The 16,851-nt window shown below is 40.4% G+C and overlaps 2 protein-coding genes across 2 annotated transcripts; both read right to left on the bottom strand.

The window, feature by feature from the left end:
• Positions 1–2,212: 2,212 nt before the first annotated feature.
• pink1 (PTEN induced kinase 1) lies at positions 2,213–6,962 on the bottom strand. Its single transcript, XM_066673200.1, has 8 exons — positions 6,492–6,962; positions 5,803–6,075; positions 5,516–5,619; positions 4,976–5,158; positions 4,224–4,387; positions 3,680–3,807; positions 3,319–3,549; positions 2,213–3,244 (listed from the first exon to the last, which is right to left on the bottom strand). The coding sequence occupies exons 1-8, from the start codon at positions 6,870–6,872 to the stop codon at positions 2,969–2,971; spliced, it is 1,740 nt and encodes a 579-aa protein (XP_066529297.1). The 5' UTR covers positions 6,873–6,962; the 3' UTR covers positions 2,213–2,968.
• Positions 6,963–7,562: 600 nt separating this feature from the next.
• On the bottom strand, positions 7,563–13,446 carry cdaa (cytidine deaminase a). The gene is made up of 4 exons (XM_066672092.1): positions 13,186–13,446; positions 10,243–10,354; positions 10,060–10,117; positions 7,563–9,823 (listed from the first exon to the last, which is right to left on the bottom strand). Exons 1-4 carry the CDS (start codon positions 13,313–13,315, stop codon positions 9,683–9,685), a joined length of 441 nt encoding a protein of 146 aa, XP_066528189.1. The 5' UTR covers positions 13,316–13,446; the 3' UTR covers positions 7,563–9,682.
• Between the last annotated feature and the right edge of the window lie 3,405 nt (positions 13,447–16,851).

Consider the following 16,851-nt stretch of genomic DNA (forward strand, 5'->3'; position numbering starts at 1 on the left):
TCTACATGTTGACAAGTAACTTCCATCCATAATAGGTATTAGGTTTATTGTTTTTTCCAAAAGAATCAAGACATGCCAGAACATCTAAACATAAGTATGTACATTGCTGGTGAGCTACAGGATTGAAGTGACTAGCTAATAAATGACAGGCACCTGCCACTTCGTTCTGCTGCCAGAAGTCAGTGTATTCTGCTATCAATGTAAATACTGACGTTATGATTGACTGCATAACATTGAAAGAGGTGTTTTTTGCAAATGTTATGTCATATTTTATATGATTGGTCATATTTTACATGATTTTGACTCCCTTAATAATACTTTAAAAAAGAATTTGTCCTCCTCTGTAAGGAGGACAACGTCCACCAACAGGTAGCTTTAGCCAGGTCTTTCATTTACAAACATAAAAAAAAATCACCTCTTTCAAACTGCAATGTTCCATAAGCAGCCTCAAGGGGCACATGAACACCATGGGATTTACTAGTGGGAAACTAGCAGATTTATTGGTGAGGCCAACTGTCTTGAGCTGGGGGCGTGTCTATGTCAAAACAGCATAGTGTCTGCCAGTGTGCAGCATAAGTTTTGAACTCATTAGCAGGAGGTTTTAGAAGTTAACTACAGCTCCAGCTTGTATAGGTTTAGTGCACAACTTACACTTAGTATGTTTTTAAACAATGTTTTGTAAATGACTTTTTAAAACAACCTAGCAATATGCAACAAAATAATATGCTATAGTTCATTTGATTCAACGATTCTATTCAATATCCTATTTGCTTCATTCTAATCTGAGTAAGGCAAAATAAACAACCTGTTTTAATTAAAATAATAATAATAATTCTTATTATGGCATTGGCACGCTTACAAACACAGGTGCTACAAATGGTTCTTTGACCAATGCAATAGAATAACTCTTTTGGTTCTATGAAGAACCCTGTTTGTTTGAGATGTGAGTGTGAAGAACCGTTTAATTGTTTAAAAGTTCCATTGCTTGATTTTTAAGGTTCTTTACCCCTTTTAAACATATTAATAAAAATAATCCTTGATGGATCTAAAAGTGTTTTTTATGTGGCATCACTCACAGAACGTTGTAGCACATTTATTTTCAAGAGTGCAGCTTTAAATCAGTCTTCAGTCTTCTTTTAAATCACTCCAGAGGAAGTCACCCGGAGGAAACCCACGGAGACACAGGGAGAACACACCACACTCCTCACAGACAGACACCCGGAGGAAACCCACGGAGACACAGGGAGAACACACCACACTCCTCACACCCGGTCCCTGGAGCTGTGACTGTGACCCTACCTGCTGCACCATTGTGCCGCCCTCTGTATATTCTCCTTTTCTTTTTTATTCAGTGACTCACTGGGAATTGTCTTGATCCTCTCGAAGGCTGTTTAAATGTTGCGTTCAATAAAAACATTTTTTTTTTGTACAGTATTAGTGTATTTGTGTTTGTGTATTGTGATATTCTGATTTTATGCAGAAATCCAAGTAATCCCAAGTGTGTGTATATATATATATATATTTGAGTGTGTGTGTGTGTGTGGGGGGGGGGGGGTGTATGACTGGAAATATTTTTTATTTTCATTTTAAATTGAACCTTGTTCATGATGTGTGTTTGTAGTTGATTAATATCAAGTAGTCACTTTTTGAACAAGGATTTTGCAGAGTACAATTGCATTTCTTATTATCCTTCAGTTGTAACTGTCTCCCCCTGTAGAAGAGGAGGAGTGGTACATAGTGAATTAGTTAAGCCACTAGGAGTCTATATAAGGACTCATTTTGAGGACAGAAGGAGGGGAGTGAAGGTTGGAGAGTTGGCTGAATAGTTGTGCTGAGAAAGTATCTTTATATTGGAAGAGAAAAGATTGTTCCCTCCAATACTTTTCTTTTTCTTTCCCCACATTTGACTAAATAAAGCACCTGTGCACTGAAGGTGCTATTGTACACTACCCTCACCAGTGAGCAAGGTGTGACATATATATACACACACACACACACACACACAGAGCAACAGAGACAACAGTCTGTAATAATAGAACTTCGGACTTTTATAATAATTCTAATAATAGAACTTCGGACTTTGGACAGTGATTTTAGAAACAAGTGGTCATAATATGGTTGATGGTATCTACTATCAAATAGTATTATTGCACACACACACAATACATATAAACAAACAGATCATATGTCCAGGTAAAGTTTTATAATCATTTTATTGCTTTATTTAGTGAACAAAGAGAGAACAGGCCCACTGCATTGTTTATAACAAAAATATTTCTACAAGGAACAGAACTTTTACACTGGTCAGAAGCAGCATGTTGCCAGATTGTGCAGTCTCATATAAACCCCATTTCCAAAACAGTTGAGACGCTATGCAAACTGTAAATAGGAGCAAAATGCTGCTAAAATCATAATAAGCAAGAACGGGAAAGTATTTGACTTTCAAAACTACAGCACTTGATGTCTTCAGTTCCCAAATATTTACAGTATTTTTTAAAGAAGAGGTGATGCAACACAGTGGTAAACATGCCCCGGGCCCAATGCTTTTGGAACGAGTTGCTGGACATGGATTTAAAATGGGCATATATTAGAAATAAATAACTAAATAATTACAATCTGTCAGTTTCTACATCAAAAATATTGTCTTTTTACTTTCCATAAATATAGATTTTAACTGATTTACACATCACCGCACTCTGAAAAATGTAACTGAAAAACAGTGTCTCGACTCCTGAATACAGGCTTTGTATTTAATGACTATGTAAGAGGGCGCCAAAAATGTGCATAGTGCATAAAATACTATTACATCAACACAATCAGAAAAACAGTATCTGACTGTATCATATCCACAGGTCTATATTACGCCAGATAGCAATAACTACTATGGTTTATATCAGATTTTTGGGTTAACTTCTCATTTACATCTAAAGGCCAATATCTTAAAAAAAGCTTATCACAATCTGGCCTCTCAGTGATTAATGTTCTGCCACAGCTCTCGTCCGCACATCAGGTAGCCCAAGGCCATACGGAGCTCCTCCAGGTCCAGATTGGCAAGGAATCCTCTTTGGAGCTCAGCCTCCACAGAGCTACCTCTGGGTCCACATCCCTTCAGCATTACCACAGCAGATTGGCACAGCAGCCACTCAGCCATCTTACCCATGCTGTCTGGGCTCAGGCTGTTCAGAGCTCTTCTGCCCCACAGTCTAAGGTGCAGGATGTTGGCAGCCACACGGGCACTGGGACGCTACAGGACAAAAATTCAGTTCAGAACAGTCAGAGAATGAAAGACTTGGAGCAGAAAAAAAACAGAGTTCCCACCTTATTTGGGTTCCTACGCAAAAGCAACTTCACCACCAGCTGCACGTGTTCAGGGGCACTGGCTGGCAGCGGTGGAAGCTGCTTCTCTTGATAGCTGCGGCTCTCCAGGCCTGTCAGGTTGTAAAACGGATTTGGCTGACCAAAAATTTCATAGGCAACAGCCCCCACTGCCCAGGCATCTGCTTTACTGTAGTCGATCACCACACCAGGACCCGGTACAGCAGTGGACACCTGAAGGCATTTGCATGCATTTTGAAATTCAGTTCATTTGCAGAACAAATACAGGAGAAGGTATCTATTGAACTACTGTTTAATGCTGGACAGGTAAAGCAATAAAGGAAGAAGAATTCAGAGATGTTACCTCAGGTGCCATAAGGCAGGCATTCCCTCCTCTGTTCACCCAGCGAGTGGTGAAGGGCAGTTTCATGCCCAAGGCCTCCTCTGCCAGACAGCAGCCAAAGTCAGTGATGACAAGTCTGGGGCAGCCAACTGCGAAAAACCATCATAAAATTAGAATTCGAGCACAAAAAGAAATACAGACTTTTAATTGGATCATGTTTAAACTTCTAGTTTTAAATAATTCATTGGCATCATATTAACATCTAAAGTAAAGTGTGCAAATGCACCAGGGGGAGAACATAACCCTGCACGTTTGAGCATTTTGCATGTGGAAATATCCCTCTTTGGGGATGGGGTCAGGGCTGTTTCTCTCAGTGATACTATTGGCTGATGTCTCCTGGTTCTGTAACTGATTATAAGAAACTCATGATCTATATGGTCCGCCTATGTGCAGAAAAACAAACATTGAGGACATCTACCTTGACTTTCATTTTGAGTGTCATTTTGAAATGGAGAAAATGTAAAAGGGGAAAGGGTTTTACAAATTCTACAAATTGCACACTAACCTGAGTCGAACTCTAACAGGATGTTGTCTGATTTGAGGTCTCTGTGGGCAATGCTCTGACTGCAAAGATGATCCACAGCCTCCAGCAGCTGCAGCAGCATCATGGAGCCCTGCCTGCAGCCCGGCACACACACCTCCAGGTACTGACGAAGAGTACATGGGTAACTACAGGACAATAGCATTCATCAGCATGAATCAGTCCTCAGTGTTTTACAGAATTACCCAAAACCTGCTTTGCTTTAGAGTGTAGTGTGACTCTTGTGTGTGTTGTAATTTGTATTCCACGTTAAGTATTTGTGTAATCTGTCCTGTTTTGAAACTGAAACTATCGGCGCCCCCGCCGTGTCGGCTAAGACAGGGCAGAGACAGCGTAGAGCACCAGCATCTATTTGCTCAGGGACGCAAATTTGCGTGTCATATTTATGGACACAAACCTCCTGTGACCGTGGAATGTCCCGCCTTAATTAACACTAGCTCGTGAACCACTGCAGAATCACGCTGCTATAGTAATTTAAACGCGATACTGAAGCAGCCATGATTTATCGCAATCAACTTGTATGGTCTTGGAGATTGACTGGTTGGCATCCACTGCACTAAAGTGCTTCAAAGTATATATAAAAGAAGTGTTGAAATGTTATTATTTGTTAAGTACTTGGTTCTGTCGTTTTTGGCAGGATCCCATTTTTTGCAGATCAGCACAGAGTGATGTATATCAGTCCTAAAGGCACAGTAGGAGTGTAATTTTGTCCTTACTTTCTCATGACAAGAAAGAGGGTGCAGTTGTTGCCCATGCCTGCAGGGTTGAGTCTGCTGGGCAGTGCAGCAGGATACTCTACTTCAGCACCAGGCAGCAGTGGGACCTCAGCAGTGAAAGCCCGGTACACTCGAATAACATTGGGGTGAGCAGTCACTCTTTTGGGCACACTTCCAAAATGCCTGCAAACAGAGCTCAGCATGTTAAATTTGAATATGCATGAATTATCAGGAGCCCCGCTCCGTCACTCTCTGTGAAGAGTTTGGTGTGTTCTCCCTGTGTATGTGTGGGTTTTCTCCGGGTGCTCCATTTTCCTCCCACAATCCAAAAACACATGTTGGTAGGTGGATTGGTGACTCAGAAGTGTCTGTAGGTGAGAGTGTGTGAGTGAATGTGTGAGTGCGTGTTGTCTTGCGAAGGTGTGTTCCGGCTTTGCACCCAGTGATTCTGGATAGGCTCTGGACTCACCCTGAAGTGTATAAGTGGTTACAGACAATGAATGAATGAACTATCAGGAAAAAAACAAGCCTTATACTCACCCACTAAGAACTATCTCTCCTTTTTCCTTCTTCAAGGCTTGAGGGCTTGCAGGGACCAGCTCTTGGGACATGGAACTAAGGATAGCCTCACTAGAGGATCCTGCCTGCAAGGCCCACAGGAAATGTTGTTGAAATCAAAAGCTATCATTTGGAAATACTCTGACTGCACATGGCTGATAGGTCTGCTTTTTTCCATGACCACAAAAAAACACCACAATCCACAGCACAGAGTGGGACAATTTACTCTTGTAAAGGTGACAGATTCAAGTGTCCTTATATGTCCTTACCCCAATGTTCCACATCATTTTCACTGCAAGTGGGTAGCTGGCTGTGTTGCCAAGTCTCTGCGATTCTGTGACGTTGATTTCTTCTTCATCTGTTTTCAGCTCCACTAGGCAACCTGGGGTGCTCTCTCTCAACGGGGCAAACGGAGCCGCAGCCTCATAAACAGCAGCATTGCAACCTTTTCCTATCTGCTTCCCAATCACATAGTCCTCCAGTTTATACCCCGAGGTGAACGGCTTTAATGGGCTCTGGAACTTCTTCTGCCTGAAGTGTGTCTTCATGGGGAAATAGTAGTAAAATAAATGAATAAATTAGAGAGAGAGAGAGAGAGAGAGAGAGAGAGTAGGGTTAACTGGTGGGTGCAGAAAATCAGGATAAATCCTGTCAGCTTTTGAGCTGCAGGCCATTAAAGGAGCCATTCACGTTGGAGAAATCATATAAGCTTTGCAGTAGTCTACACGTGAACCTGTAAATGCTGAATTATTTTAAGTGACTGATAATGTATGTAAACCCAAAACTAAATACAGGTCACTGAATCTGAGTCTCACTTGAGCAGTGTTTGTTTAACCTTAGTCACAGGCAGCAGACTATAATTAACCCCTCATTGAGGGCGGAGCGGAAACTCAAACAAAATGTCCATAACTTCCTCTGTATCAGTCGTAGTTCTGCGATGGTAAATACCTGACTGTACCTGAATCTCGTGGCATGTGGCGGCGCTCCTGCGGTCCTCCTCCAGCTGCTGCTCGATCAGACCGAGACCCACTCCGAAGGCCAGGAACACGGCTCTGTTCCTTGGCCCCGATCCTCCCCCGTACAGTCTGCGGAGCCCCGACGCCTGCAGCTGAGCGGCGAGGCCGCGGAGAGACGCCCGGAGAAAGCGGTACCGAGCTGGCAGCAGCGGCTGGGTCTGCGGTTGGGAGAGAACGGCCCGAGCTGCGGGGGCTAACCGGGGCCGCGGCCGCTCCCCTCCTCGGAGCTTTAACGCGACCCGGCCGCCCGACTTTAGGATCCCGAGCTGGAAGAAAGACCGTCCCAGCTCCAGACCCCGGCTCAATGCGTGTTTCACCGACATCTCGCCGCAGGCCGTCAGACAAGAAACGATATATGTCTAATAACCCCTGAACTGTTCGGTCCCCGTGAGAACTGCGTATGAAGGACAATGTTTACCTCACTCCGATTGGCTGACATGGAGCATGGCCAAAGTCACATGACACGTGATCTCGCGATAGGGTTTCCTGTACTACATAGTGTGTTAAAATAGTACACTAAATTGTACGTTGACGTACAGAAGTGCGTTAAAAACACACACACACACACACACACACACACACACACATATATATATATATAAACGTACAATTTAATGTACTATTTTAACACACTATGTAGTGTGTTAAATATATATATATATAAAACAATGTTGCCAAAAGTTTTTGCCCTCCTGCCTTTGAACACATGTGAACTCTGAGTGACATACCATTCTTAGTCCATTGGTGAGCAGTTATGTTGAAACAGGAAGGAACTGTTCCCATACATTTGGGAGCATGAACTCTAAAATTTCTTAGTATGCTGAAACATTGAGTGGTTCAGTGTAGCTAAGGGGCCAAGCCCAACACTGCCTATATTCTATATTCTGTTTAGCCATAATGGTATAATTCAATGTATTTACTTATAAAAATGATCCCTTTTCATTTGGTAGGCCATTACATCTGCCCTGGCTGTGGTTAAAAAAAGAAGTCACATTGGAGCAGGCTGAGCAAGTCTTCCTCTGTGGTCCTGTTTATTATCACAAGTAAGAGTAGAGAACAAGTGTTTTACATAATGCAATGAAATCTTTATTGAAGTATCACTATTGATGACAGCTTTAATTTCAAATGAGCAACATCAGTTTATGAACATTTTTTAAGTGATACTAGTATTTCTGTTAAGAGAACAATGATGCCTCTACTTTTTCAGTGAAGTGGAAGACTTTAACAGGGTGGTAAATAAAGAGCTGATTTATAAGATTTATTGCCAAGTAGCAATAGAAATAATCTACCAAAATAATCTAAACTATAAGCAGTTATACAGGTGGAATAAGCATTTAAACAAATCAGTTTTTATCTGGGTGGAATAACCCAGTAAACAAGGAACGTCCCTGGACGTTCAAAATAGGTCTAAAAGTAGTCTGTCCGCCAAGGACATAATTTAAACGTCAATGGACGTCCAAAATCCATCTTAATAAGTTAGTTTAGTGGTGACCAATCGATAACGTCAGTGGACGTCCAAAATGCGTTTTATACAAGTAGTTTATTTCGGGACCAATTAATAACGTCAATGGACGTCCAAAATACGTCGAATAGTCGTCTTTTCAATGTCTGTGTTTGGACGTCTTTTCAACTTTAATTTTCAACCTTAAGAGAACGTTGATTAGACGGCAGTCATTACGTTATTTCAACGTTGAATCAACGGCTAAATGTTTACTGGGAAGCCTTTAAGATGAATTATAAGATGTTAGACAAAGTATATTTGGGCAGAATAAGCATTTAAACTATAAGCAGATAAAGCTTATTATTGTGCAGAATAAGCCTTTAAAATGATCGTTAATATGGATAGGGTCCTACAACTGTGGTCCTAAAACTGCAAAATTTGAGCCTCTTGTATATTAGGGGCCAGTGTCACAAAAACACAGGGTCCTAGAATTGCAGAAACTACGGTCCTAAATCTGCAGGCTTTCTTCACTGCAGGAATATAATACTGTAGAGTTTAAGACCTGGAAGATTTGCCACTATTGTGTTAGTGTAAATGAGTATTTTTCAGATACTACAGTTAAAAATATTAATAAATAAACAATAAAAATATTCTAATTGGAATGGTTAAATCAATTAAAAAATATACTGTCTTCTAATTAATATTAACGAAAGGTTTAAAAACCATTGTAGAAGTTCTTTTAGCTGGTTATTGTTGACAGAGTTCTTGGATCTTCACCCTTCACCCCAACCCCCCTCCCCCAGGTGACAGAACCAGACAACCCCCATCTCAATCCTAGCAAACGTCAAAACTCGAGAGCCCTGAATGTTAGTCATTCACCTCAGTAAGCAAGCTTGAGCAAGCAGTGGTGGATAGTAAAAATGTAAATAACATTTTTGAAGAGGAGTGAATCACAGCCATTAGCAACAGAAACTGACCCGTTTATATGTGACAAATGCCAGACTTTTGTATATAACATTTCAATAACATTACTGTGTTATGTAATACACATTGAAGCATTGTTTAAAGTTATGTAAAATTTAAATAGCAAAAAAATATAACTAAATATGTAAATAATAATAATTCCTTTTATATGATTAACCTTATTTTAGTTGTTGCACTGCACCTCTGCACAGCCCCGTTGGTATACTGAATACTTTAAATGTAATTAAAAGCAGAATTGCAAAACAAGCCATGAATGTGCTGTTAAATGTGTATGCATTTTGTATTTCTACATTTACAATGCTTTAGCCCCTTTTTTACTTTGTTCTCCAATGATTAGGACCGCCACAGATCTGGTGGATGACTTTCAGTGGTGGTGTGTTAGCATGTGTTGTTCTGGTATGATTGGATCAGACACAGAAATGTTGATGAAGTTTGTCCACCCCTAAATTTCACTCCACAAATTCATGCATCTTTTTCTAGGGCAGTAATGAAAATTAGTCAGCAACTATTATGTTTTGCACATTGATTGCACTGATTACTTTAGGAATTCAGTCGTCTAAAAGTTCAAACTATTGCTGTAAATGGGCAAATAAATGTTCAGATGTGAGTATGGTTCTAGACATTTGGGCTGAGTCACAGATGTTAAAAAGTTTGACACTGCCCATGTATTCCACATTGTCCTTTGTTAATTTTGTTTGTTAGTGATGTTTATTGACTATGTTCAGCCTGAACTATTCTTTTCTCCTTTAGGTCTTCAGGGCCAAAGGAGTTTGGGAGGAGCTCCTCAACTGTAGTCTTCATAAAAGACCCATCCGGCTTTGATAAGTAGACTTCCCACTTCAAGCCAAACTGCAAAAATAAGAAGACCAAGTCAGTGTCAAGCAGAAGAATGATCAGTGGTTAAAATTTTTTAGAATGTTCAACAAGGTGGCCACCGAGTAGATACACTTTCTTGTAAGAAATTAGGTGCTACTCAACATTACAGGAAACAGCTCTACATCTGCTTTCAGTAAAATGGTCTGGTTCAACTCTATGAATGATTCACATACACATTCAAAACACCTAGTATCATAATGAAAACTAACCTCTCTCATAAATTGTCTGCAACCACCACATGGTGAGATATACTCATCCTCCATGTCACTAAAGAAAGAAGACGATGAATTAAATAGCCTAAGACTATATATAGCATAAATGTATTAAATATTATGTACAATACAGTATTAAGTGCAGTCATTTATGTAATGATGATGTGAATTAGTTCACACCTAGCTATAGCAATAGCATTGAAATCTCTATGTCCCTCTGACACGGCTTTGGCGATAGCAGTCCTCTCAGCACAAATTCCAAGATTGTAGCAGGCATTTTCTACATTACATCCTGTAGAAGAAGCAATAAATTATCTCAGATTTTAATATTTAAACCAATAATGCAGTAATTATCATGAAAAGGAATCAGTGACACACAATGGAGTAATGATAATGGAACAATATAATCACCTGGTGGATGAATTTAATCTCAGAATTAAAATGAGATTTCAGGCAGTGTCATTAATCCAATATTTCAAATAAAAATTTCCACTAATTTGTGCATTTTGAAGCAGTACAGGTTTTAATTACACATAGATTGAGATCCTTCATGTGTATCATTATTTAAATATATTTCCCAAACTACATTAACATTTTGTTGAAAATAAGTGAGGGCGGAATGGTGGCGCAGCAGGTAGTGTCGCAGTCACACAGCTCCAGGGGCCTGGAGGTTGTGGGTTTGATTCCCGCTCCAGGTGACTGTCTGTGAGGAGCGTGGTGTGTTCTCCCTGTGTCCTCCCACAGTCCAAAAACACATGTTGGTAGGTGGATTGGCGACTCAAAAGTGTCCGTAGGTGTGAATGTGTGTGTGTCTGTGTTGCCCTGTGAAGTACTGGCGCCCCCTCCAGGGTGTATTCCCGCCTTGCGCACAATGATTCCAGGTAGGCTCTGGACCCACCGTGACCCTGATTTGGATAAGCGGTTACAGATAATGAATGAAAATAAGTGGATTATGAGAAACAGGTGGAGGACAAACATGGGTAGAGTACAAAAATAAGACACACAATAAGGCGGAGTACAAGAACAGGTAGGACACAAAATAGCAGATGTGACTTTTAGGTACACAAACTTGTTCTCGGGGCAGAAAGAAAAATTAGAGGTTTAGAGAGATAACCAATCAAATTGTAGTGGAGTTCGGACAAAATATGCAGCATAAAAATAATAATAATAAAACCTCCTGGCAGTGGAAGACTGTGATTGAGTAGCTTAGAAAGTTGTAGCAAACTTAAACAGAAGTTAAGCATTCTTAATTTTTATTTGTATTATGTGGTTATCTGAGATTATCTTGTTTAGCAAACTTCAACTGAGTAAGTGCAAGTTAGCCGATTAACCTCATAGTTTAACTGATGTCAGCTAGCAGTTTGAATGATGTCCCATTGGTATCATTTCACAGACAAATATAACTTTGCTAGCTTGATTTGTTGGAGAACCAAGAAGTGAAGTGTGCATTTGAGAGCTTATTTAGCTAATTGTAATGACAATGAAATATCACATAATGGTCACTGGTAGCTATGTTAGCTACATGTTTACATGCAACCCCATGCTAGGCATCCTTATATATATTTGGGAGTGAGTTATTTCAGTTTAACTGTGACTGCTCTGTTTTTTTTAGGTAAATCATGCTTACTTAAACATTGTTTTAATTACTATTTTACTGCTTAATTCTAGACTTAAGGCGGAAATGTACTGTGTATTGTAACAGCACTGCTCTAATGGCAGGGGGAATGTAGCTACTGTATTGTGGTACTGCTCTGAGGGCAGGGGGTATGTGACTACTGTATAGTGCGGTACTGCTCTGAGGGCAGGAGAAATCTAGCTACTATATAGTGTTATACTGTTCTGAGGGCAGGAGGTATGTCACTACTGTATAGTGTGGCACTGCTCTGAGGGTAGGAGGAGTGTATCTACTGTATAGAGTGGTACTGCTCTGAGGGTAGGAGGAGTGTATCTACTCTATAGAATGGTACTTCTCTGAGGGCAGAAGGAATGTAGCTATTTTATATGTAGTACTTTTCCTCACCATGTGCTCATGTAGCACATGGCTCTTTGTTGTTGTTGTTGTCTCCGCCCTAGTCCCGCCTTAGTTCCGCCTCCTCGTCAGTGTGTGCATCTGTGTCTCTTCTGTAATCCTACCCCCTCATTATCTGTCTCAGGTGTCCCTTGTCTATGTTGTATATTTAAGTTCCTTTGTGTTGATCTCCTGGTTGTTGGACATTTCACTCTTGCTCGTCTGTCACTAGTCTGTTTGTCTCATCTGTTCCTCATTCCTGTTCCTTTTCAAGTCTGTTTGTGTCTCTCGCTCATCTGTCAATAGTCTATTTGTCTCGTCCTTGCTTCTCGATTCGCTTCCCTTTGTATTTCATTGTGGTCTGTCTGTTCCTTTCTTGTGCTTTGTGTTCTCACGCAGTTTGTCTGTTTGGTACCTTTGGCAACAAGGGCAGTCCTTCAAAACATTTTAAAAACCACCTTTTTACTAAATTATAATGGTCAAGCTATGTCTGAGACATTGGTTTCTGCTTGTTAAGACCTTGTGAAACGTCACGTCTGGGTCCAAATAAAGCATGCATTAAAAAATGATACAATAAATATGAAAGACATAACTTACCAATACAAAATAAAGACAAAGAATGAAAAAATGAATAAACACTTTGCTATTTGTGCTGCACACATTAGGAACTTGTACTCCAAATTTAACCCACTGCATTTAACTCTATAATCTTTTTTTCATCTAATGATGACATGAAAATGGTGTTAAGTCTTAAACATAAATCTTATTTGGGTCTGTATTTACATCTCTCAAATATAAAAAAGTTGACAACCAAAGTAAACAACCAATGTAAAATATTCATAAAGAGTTAAGAGGTACATATCATCACCAATTTCTCTTATATTCAGCATTTCATAACAAACCACTGTGAATTAATATGTTAATGATTTGTTGATGTTGCATATATTTAGAAACACACAGTGAAAAAACAGTTTTAAATTTCAGTGACAGACATCATTGCTGTGATGACCTGCAGCTATCACATTACAGCCATAATGTTACATACGACTCCCGTTGTTGAAGTATGAGCCTGAGACATCCATAGTGAATATATGTGTAGCCCTATTTGTCCTCACCAGTGAAAACAGTTCCATCAGTAGATAGCAGAGCTGCTCCAACTCTGAAATTGCTGTATATACAGTAAGCAGATTTTTTAGCCTCCTGGGATCTGGCAACTAAATCTTCCGGAGTCTTGATTTCAGCCATTACGATGCTGTGCAGTCAGTGTCCCAGCCACAGAGTGAAAGTGTGTGTGAGTGTGTGTGTGTTTGTTCAGGGTTTGTGCGCGAGGGGGAGGTTGCTGTTGACCAGCTGAAGTATCGATTAGAGAAAAGTGTATTGCAACATTTCTTAGAAGCATTTTAAGCCAGTGAAATAAGTGAATACGCCCTTCCTTATCTCTCGAAAACAGGTAGGAAGTAAAAGGGGCAGTACAATAAAAGCTGGGACATCTAATGGGTGAGTTATGAAAACAGGTGGAAAGCAAAATGGGCTCACCACTGAAACAAGTAGTTTCAAGAAAATGAAACTGGCAGAATATGAAAACAGGCAGTGTCCGATAAAAAAAAAAGGAACATAAAAAAAAGAGTGGTTTGCGAAAAACTAGATAGAAACTTATCTTAACACGAAGAGTTAGCAACTAAAAAAAAAAAAAGTAAAATCAACTATAATCATGTTTTATATATTCTCAGCTGATTTTATTATGCAATAAACCCTGAGAACCATGACCAAAGTCAAGCCGAGATATATGTTGTTCTTATATTAGAATTCTCTTTATTTTGGAACATATTCTATTATTAATTTTGTTCATATTTCAAGCACACATTAGTTATAAAAGCACTGCTAGCATGTATTACTTAGCAATTAGTGGTCAATGGAATATAAAGAATATATCCTCCTTTCCACTTCAGGATCCAATGGTTCTAAATAAAAAAATAAAACCATTCCAGTACATTTCCACCCTGCTCTGTGCCAAACGCCTTCAAACCATGCTCCGCCTTGTTTCCTCAGTATGGTTAACTGGTGCTAAGGAATGTGAAAGTGTTTTGGTGTGTGGGAGTAATGATGTAGGGATTCACCGATTGGTTCCAATTTTATGGAGCCTAGCCATGGTGTCCTAGCCAAAGTGTGAATGATTGTGTGTGTGTGCAGGGTTTGTGTGAGGAGAGGCTGTTGTCGTCCAGTTTTGAAATAATAGAATATGGCCTTCCCTTTCTCTTCATAGCCTTTTAACACTGTCCCTTTTTCCACTTTTGTTACAGCTTTCATTCTTTTCTGGAAACTTGCTTTCACTTTTCCACACAAAGTGTAATATGCTGTTGTTTCTGCTCCTCATGATCTAAGTAATCCCAAAACTATTCACTTTCTTTCAGGTCTGGGGTCTGGGGTGGTCAGCCCATTGCTCTGAGAACACAAGCAACTTCTTTCTTTGCAGTTTCTTCCTTTTGTATCTATTTCCTTTCCACAATAAGGACGTCATGTCAGCCCCACAGCCTTTCAGACCCACAGCGTTGTCTTTTCACAGTGGAACGATGGACACAAACATCGGTTATAAATCTGAAATAAGCTTGAAACCATCATGGTGTGTGGAATTATTGATGTAGGGATTCACTGATTCACGTTTATGACACACTGTCAACATCACAGGCCAATGTTTCATGACGCAAAGTGGAATAACACGCCCTTGTGGAGCAATCCTCAAATATTCGGATGTGAGAAAAAGCCTTGAAGTTATATTCCTAACTTTGAATGAGTGAGTATATGGGAGTTCCATGAGGTGATTCACATCTTAAAACATTCAATCATTGTCTGTAACCCACTTATCCAGTTCAGGGTTGGGGTGGTACCCAGAATCACTGGGCACATGGTAGTATCACCCAGTCCTCCACAGGGTGACACGCTCACACCTGTGGACACTGTTGAGTCGCCAATCCACCGCACCTGGAGGAAACCCACACAGACACAGGTAGAACACACCAAACACCTCACAGACAGTCACCCAGAGTGGGGCTGTGTGACAGTGACACTACCCGCTGTGCCGCCATGCCACCCGGCTTAAAACATGCTGTTATCAAATATATTTTTCCAAATCATTTTAAATAAATACATTTACAAAAGATAGCATAAATTCAGAAGGCAGGGGTCCTGAGCCTACCTGTAATCCTTGGGCACATGACAGGTACACAGCTATGGAGCCACCATGCCGCTCAAAATCTCTATTTGTCTCTTTTCATTGTTTGTCTTTATTTTACAACACCATCCAAAAGGGTCTAAATTTGCTTCAGAAAAATTGTTCCATTAACAACCATGCCATTGGAGTTTTTTTTTCTTTTCCCCAAAAAGTATATTTTGGTTAGACAGTTTTTGATATATATATATTAAAAAAAATAATATTATCAAATTGGGGCGGCACGGTGGCACAGCAGGTTAGTGTCACACAGCTCCAGGGACCTGGAGGTTGTGGGTTCGATTCCTGCTCCGGGTGACTGTCTGTGAGGAGTTGGTTTGTTCTCCCTGTGTCTGCGTGGGTTTCCTCCGGGTGCTCCGGTTTCCTCCCACAGTCCAAAAACACACGTTGGTAGGTGGATTGGCGACTCAAAAGTGTGTGTGTCTGTGTTGCTCTGTGAAGGACTGGCGCCCCCTCCAGGGTGTATTCCCGCCTTGCGCCCAATGATTCCAGGTAGGCTCTGGACTGGATAAGGGTTACAGATAATGAATGAATGAATGAATATTATCAAATTAGAAATATCTGAGGTTTTTTTGCCAGTGCTAGATTGTAAGGGAGTGTGTATCTCTAGACATAATGTGGCAGCTCAACCAGGGGTGGATTTCAACCTCAAAGCCTCGGTCTGGAAGGTTAGAGTTAACAGAATGAGCTACCGACAGAGAACTGAAGAAGTAGGACTCAAGTGCAGGGACACACAAACAACCCTCTGAACATAAAACAGTACCAGGAAGAATGAAACAAAAGAGAGGGAAACAAGACATCGAGGGAATACTGAGCAGCACAAAATTACAGAGCAAAATGGAAACAAAAGCAAGAAAGAGTTTCCCAAAACAGAAGAGGAGGGGGGAAAATGAGAGAAAATCATTCAAAGATAGCAAACAGTCATTGGCAAAAGAACAGGAGGAGAAAAAGAAACGTATTTTATCTCTATTTATACCAAACCTGGGAAAAGGAAAAATACTGAATCCCATAGAGGAAAACCAGAGAAACCCTCAGAGGAAAACTGAAAGGGAAAGCTCTGGTGGAGAACTAGAAGATAGCTCAGGAGAAGGGGCTTAACTATATCACCACCCAGATTTGTGTGGCACTCTGATAAAAGAAACCCAAGGCTGAGCCCTGCAGTGAGGGTAGGTTTCCCTTAAACAGGAGTGGCCCAGGTTGAACTAATTGGAGGAGTTCCATTGGAGGTGGAACAAAAGAGTGTTTCTATATCTCCCTTTAGTGGCTGGGGGTGGCTTAGCAGGCAGCCTTGCCCCAGCCCCAGACAGACCTCTTACACTAGAGCAGTGTTCTTTTTTTTGTTTTTATTTTTTGATCATTCAGCTGTCCACTAGGCCTGTTTTAATTTCTTCAGCTGTTCTCTTTAAATGAACCAATTGTACTTGAGAAAAAAAGTAGCTAAAGAATCATTCGAGTCATGGCTGTTTTAAACATTAACCCAAAACACTACAGACCCAGCTTTCAGAAAACATTAAATATGCTTCAGGTAAATACCTCTGCTCCTCACAGTTGAAGA

The sequence above is a fragment of the Hoplias malabaricus genome, chromosome 5, assembly GCF_029633855.1.
Source record: "Hoplias malabaricus isolate fHopMal1 chromosome 5, fHopMal1.hap1, whole genome shotgun sequence".
NCBI lineage: Eukaryota > Metazoa > Chordata > Actinopteri > Characiformes > Erythrinidae > Hoplias > Hoplias malabaricus.